General features: G+C 43.9%; 1 protein-coding gene across 1 annotated transcript; it reads right to left on the bottom strand.

The window, feature by feature from the left end:
* Nucleotides 1-394: 394 nt before the first annotated feature.
* On the bottom strand, nucleotides 395-1,661 carry LOC140840734 (uncharacterized mitochondrial protein AtMg00860-like). The gene is made up of 2 exons (XM_073207906.1): nucleotides 1,620-1,661; nucleotides 395-814 (listed from the first exon to the last, which is right to left on the bottom strand). Exons 1-2 carry the CDS (start codon nucleotides 1,659-1,661, stop codon nucleotides 395-397), a joined length of 462 nt encoding a protein of 153 aa, XP_073064007.1.
* Between the last annotated feature and the right edge of the window lie 430 nt (nucleotides 1,662-2,091).

Below are 2,091 nucleotides of genomic sequence, written 5' to 3'. Positions count from 1 at the left end.
AATCGCTGCAGTCTTCCTACTCAGCACGTCGGCTACCACATTAGCCTTATTCGGATGGTAGCTAATTTCACAGTCGTAGTCCTTCACCAGCTCTAACCATCTCTTTGTCTCATATTCAGCTCTTTTTGTGTGAAGAAGTACTTCAAAGTCTTATGATCTGTAAAGATCTTGCACTTCTCCCGATACAGACAATTTCTCCAAATCTTCAGGGCGAATACTACTGCAGTTAGTTCGAGGCCGTGGTTCAAATAATTTTTTTCATGAACCTTCAGTTGTCTGGGCGCATAGGCTATCACTCTGTCATGCTGCATCAGAACTGCACCCAAACCAAGCTTCGAAGCATCTGTATACAGAAAAAACTATCCATGTCCTGATGGCATCGCTAGAACTGGCGCTAAGTCAATGCTTGCTTCAGCTTCTCAAAGCTCTCCTGACATTCTGGCTCCCATATGAATTTGGCATTTTTCTTTGCCAAGGCGGTCATGGGTACCGCCATAGAATAAAAATTCTGAATAAACTTCATGTAGTATCCAGCTAATTTCAAAAAATTGAGGATCTTGGTCACACTCTTAGGCACTGGCCAATCTTTGAATGCCTCAACCTTGTTGGGATCAACCTCGACTCCATCTCGAGAAATGATGTGGCCCAAGAACGCTACTCTGTCTAGCCAGAACTCACACTTCCTGAACTTGACAAATAGTTGTCTGTACTTCAAAGTCTGTAGTGTGGTACTCAAGTGATGACTGTGCTCCTCTCTGCTCTTCGAATAGATCAGAATATCTTCGATGAAGACTATGACGAACTGATCCAAATACTGTTAAAATACGCAATTCATGAGATCCATGTAAATCGCTGGCGCGTTAGTCTGTCTGAAGGGCATCACCATAAACTCATAGTGCCCATAACACGTCGTGAAAGCCGTCTTGTACACATCAGACTCTCTCACCTTCAGCTGGTGATATCATGATCGAAGATCTATCTTTGAAAGCACTGATGCTCCTTGAAGCTGATCAAATAAGTCTTCTATCCTAGGCAGAGGATACTTGTTCTTGACTGTGACTTTTTCAGCTTTCTATAATCAATTGAGAGTCACATGCTGCCGTCTTTCTTCTTCACAAATAGTACCGGTGCGCCCCATGGAGAAAAACTCGTGCGAATAAAACCCTTGTCCAAAAAATCTTGAATCAGATCCTTCAACTCTTTCATCTGTACATGTGCTAGACGATAAAGTGCCTTAGAAATCGGTATTGTACCCGACATCAGCTCAATAGAAAAGTCCACCTCTCTGTCTGGTGGAATGCTTGAAATTTCCTCAGGAAAGACGCTGGGAAAATCTCTGGTGATCTCGACATCCTCCAGTCTCAGACTGACTGGCTCAGATACTGACACAATACTCGTCAGGAATGCTTGGCAGCTTCTTCATAATTTTCCTCGCACAAATACAAGAAATGATGTGTGGCATTTGTTTGTTCTTTGCTGCCTCGAAAACAAAGGACTTCGATGGACGGTCGCACAGAAAATGACCTCTGCTAGAAATCTATTGAAGCTCAATTCGTTGAAAGCCATTTCATAACTAGAATGATGTCAAACTCAGGCATCGGTAGCACAATCAGATATGCCTGAACCGCATTCTTCTGCAAACGAAGCTCCAAGTTCTTCATTATCCTTGAAGTAAACATCTGATCATCGGAAGGAATCAGAATCTAAAACCCAAATCCATGGCCTTTGGTATAATCCCCACCGCTTGACAAAAGTCTCGGATATAAATGAGTGTGTAGCTCCTGAATCTAGTAGTCCATAAGTGGCTACATCTAAAATAAATATCCTTCCAGTGATCAGTGTCGAGTCTAGCTCTTCTTCCACCTCCTTGGCATGCATAACATAGGCCCTGGCAGTAGTAGGGCCCGTGTTCCTTGGGCAGTCTGCAGCTTTATGACCCTCATCTTTGCAGATGAAACATTTAAATGTCCCCCACATGCACTTACCGTAATGGAACCGATTGCATTGCTCGCAGGGCTTCCTCTCTTCCGGCTTGGGAGAACTTGGGGCTTGCGGTGGTTTCTGCTGACCTGGTTTCTCGAACCGTCCTTG

This window comes from Primulina eburnea, chromosome 9 (assembly GCF_022965805.1).
Source record: "Primulina eburnea isolate SZY01 chromosome 9, ASM2296580v1, whole genome shotgun sequence".
Lineage (NCBI taxonomy): Eukaryota > Viridiplantae > Streptophyta > Magnoliopsida > Lamiales > Gesneriaceae > Primulina > Primulina eburnea.
Note: the sequence above shows the minus strand (reverse complement) of the source record. Positions and strands in the feature narration are given on the sequence as shown.

Coding starts and splice junctions, on each gene's coding strand:
- LOC140840734 (XM_073207906.1), bottom strand. CDS start 1,661: ATGAAGAACTTGGAGCTTCGTTTGCAGAAGAATGCGGTTCAG. Junction 815..1,619: donor TGCAGAAGAATGCGGTTCAG/GCATATCTGATT, acceptor GTATTTTAACAG/TATTTGGATCAGTTCGTCAT.